We start from the raw sequence: 1,342 nt of genomic DNA, 5'->3' as shown, positions 1-1,342 counted from the left end.
ACAAAAAATAGTGTCTTCCCAACTCTACCACCCTAAATAGTTTATTAATTTCTCTTATCCAATGGTATCGGTTCACTTTCCCTGGTCTATTTAATTCAGAAAATGACTAACAGCTTCTTTTCTGCTTCCCATATGAATGCATTTAAAGATTGTCACTTTGCCTACTCCATGGGATTAAGGTGACTATTGGGAAGACTTTCTGCCTTCACTACAACCTATATACAGCATAGTGATTTGGAATACAATATATGGGGGGAGAATGAAAGGGACAAGACTTTTGCCTGCTACTTCCAGCTTTTCCTGAGAATATCAATTTCCAGATCAGTACACCAGAATTGCTGAAAATCAGCAGCATGAGTTTCTGACATAAGCCCTAACATAGGTATCTTAATATCATGTTAAAACAAAGTCTCGAAAGCCCCTGGCAATAGTCAGGATGAAAAGTGTACTTATCATACCACTCCCTGTAGCTCTCTGCCCATTTCATATAAAATAATTCCCCTCACTATTAAAAGATTGCCTGCCTGCCTGTCAAGACTCAAGACTTTGTTTTATTTCTGCATTGACTTGACTTCATTGACCAAGAACTGTTTCTAGGTTGTCCTTCAGGGATGCTTCAGCATCCAACTCTTCTTTTTAATCTTCTAAGCTGATTCCCTCCCTTTAATTTTAGGGGCTAAATGATGAAACAAAAGAGGAGATCCTGCTGGGAACATTCATGTATGATACTGAGAAAGAATTAATTCAGACATTCCAACTGAAGGTAAAGTAGCAATGAGAGAAGTGGGTAGAGGTAAAATTAAAAATGAGAGCCATGAGCTGTGTTAGGTTGAGTTGTTTTGAAAGAACTTCTTCAAGTTCTGCCCCATCTCCTAAAAGTCAGACAACTTTTAATTCAGTATTTTAAAGAGTGGATTAGCCCCTCCTGAGGGAATGTAATTTTTATAATCTGTAGCAATTCACTATACTGATGGCAGCTCATGGGACATAGTTAAAAAAACAACACCACCAATCTCCTTTCTGATGAGTAACAATCCCAAAGCAGATATATCAGTGTGTGGGAAACAGGCCTGCAGAAATATAGGCTTTGCACTTTTCTGTTAAATTGATAGAGACATTCAATATGATGATTTCATCTCTATTGCTTTTTATTGTTTGTTCTTTTTCCTCATCTACATTTCAGAATGAACAGGAGAAGGCGTTCCAGTATGTAAAAATCAAAGTGCAGAGCAACTGGGGAAATCCGGAGTACACCTGCATTTATCGAGTCAGGGTGCATGGAAGGATGGCCAATATAAACCTTTTGGGCAAGCAAGTGGATGAAATCTCCCAAGATAAATAA

At 38.1% G+C, this 1,342-nt stretch overlaps 1 protein-coding gene across 1 annotated transcript in view; it reads left to right on the top strand.

Annotated features, from left to right (window-relative positions):
- The window catches only part of LOC114923259 (SUN domain-containing protein 3-like), a 30,515-nt gene extending 29,173 nt beyond the window's left edge, over window positions 1-1,342 (top strand). The window contains exons 15-16 of the mRNA XM_029285975.1: window positions 674-763; window positions 1,184-1,342. Of these exons, the coding sequence (XP_029141808.1) occupies window positions 674-763; window positions 1,184-1,342 (249 nt within the window). The remainder of the gene's footprint in view (window positions 1-673; window positions 764-1,183) is intronic.

This window comes from Protobothrops mucrosquamatus, unplaced genomic scaffold (assembly GCF_001527695.2).
Source record: "Protobothrops mucrosquamatus isolate PMUCROS unplaced genomic scaffold, P.Mucros_1.0 scaffold2638, whole genome shotgun sequence".
Lineage (NCBI taxonomy): Eukaryota > Metazoa > Chordata > Lepidosauria > Squamata > Viperidae > Protobothrops > Protobothrops mucrosquamatus.
Note: the sequence above shows the minus strand (reverse complement) of the source record. Positions and strands in the feature narration are given on the sequence as shown.